This window comes from Hipposideros armiger, unplaced genomic scaffold (genome assembly GCF_001890085.2).
Source record: "Hipposideros armiger isolate ML-2016 unplaced genomic scaffold, ASM189008v1 scaffold_888, whole genome shotgun sequence".
NCBI lineage: Eukaryota > Metazoa > Chordata > Mammalia > Chiroptera > Hipposideridae > Hipposideros > Hipposideros armiger.
The window spans coordinates 328,183-329,549 of record NW_017732238.1 but is presented as its reverse complement, the minus strand read 5'-3'; the positions used below and the strand labels follow the sequence as shown (position 1 = coordinate 329,549).

At 55.6% G+C, this 1,367-nt stretch overlaps 1 protein-coding gene across 1 annotated transcript in view; it reads left to right on the top strand.

Annotated features, from left to right (window-relative positions):
• Positions 1-357: 357 nt before the first annotated feature.
• Positions 358-1,367, top strand: part of CSF1R (colony stimulating factor 1 receptor) — a 28,007-nt gene continuing 26,997 nt past the window's right edge. The window contains exon 1 of the mRNA XM_019630061.1: positions 358-581. Within this exon, the coding sequence (XP_019485606.1) occupies positions 533-581 (49 nt within the window). The 5' untranslated portion in view covers positions 358-532. The remainder of the gene's footprint in view (positions 582-1,367) is intronic.

Genomic DNA, 1,367 nt, shown 5'->3' with positions numbered 1-1,367 from the left:
GGAGGTCATGAATGTCAAGGACTTGGCTGGTGAGTGTCTTGTAAATGGAAGCTTCTAGCTGCTATTACCAGGCTCTCCCAGACCAACCTAACTTCCCTTTGGGCTGAGCTAGAGCCACTTGGCCACTCTGGAGACCCTACTGACTGACTGACTATTGACCTTGAGTGTGTCTCTTCTGCCAGGGCCCTTTAGAGGTGACTTCATGAGGGCCCCAAACTTCACCTGTTCCCCAAGGCTCAGATTGGCCCTGCCCCAGACTCCCAACCCCTCCCCCCAGGGGTCATGGCTTTGTTTTCTTCTAAAGACCCAAGATTTCCAAACTCTGTGGTTGCTTTGCCTAGCTAAAAGGGGAAGAAGGGGATCAGCCCAAGGAGGAGGAGGAGGAAGAAGAGGGAAATAAGACAAATAGTTGGTGCAGTGGAGAGGAGCGTGTCCAGCCAGCGTTCCTGGTCCCTGCGGAGCCAGCAGCTGGGAGTCCAGCGTCTGCCCACTCTGCAGCCCTGCATCAACCTGCTGCCTCCCCGCAGAGGCCATGGGCCCAGGGGCTCTGCTGGTCCTGCTGGTGGCCACAGCTTGGCATGGTAAGAGCAGAACTGAGGGCCCTGGGCTGGGGTGGGGGGAGATGTGACAGAGAAAGCCCCTGTGTCAACCCTTTTCCTCCCTGGGTGTGCCCACGCTGCGCTTCCATCTCTGCCTGGGCTGCAGGTTTGTGGCTATCTGCTCCTAAAAGGTGGTGGAGGGAAAAGAGAGTGTGGGTGGGGTGGAAGCCGCCCAGCTGGGGCTGTGGATCAGTCCCAGCTCAGATGTTGACTCACTGTGTGTCCTAAACAAGCCCCAGTGCTCTCAGGACTTCAGTGCCCACATCTATTTAACAGTAGGCATTGGGGGTGGTGATGGCTAGGCTAAAGCAAAGGTTTTCAAACTTTACTGTACATACAGATTACCTGCAGACCTTGTTAAAATGCAGATTCTGACTCAGTAGGTTTCAGGTTCTACCTGAGATTCTGCATGTTTAACAAGCTCCTAAGAGATGTCAATGCTGCTGGTCCAGACCTACACTGAGTAGGGCGGCCCTAGAGAGCCCCTTAAGGGCTCTGCCAGCTGTGCCAGCCTGTGACTCGCTGATTATAGGCAGGACCTGATTTGGGGATGCCCAAAGCGGCAGTGGTCTTTCCTTGGGAGGCTTGGGTAAGGGGTTGGAAGGAGAGATAAAAGGTTGAGTGAATGGGACTGTGGGAGCTGCTATGAGGGAGTCGGGGGGGTGAGGTCAGAGCACCATCGATGGGGAGAGGCTCGCTAAGATCCTGGGCTGAAGAGGGGCTGCGACCCAGGCCTTGGTGTGCAGTGTGTGCGTGTGTATGTGTGTG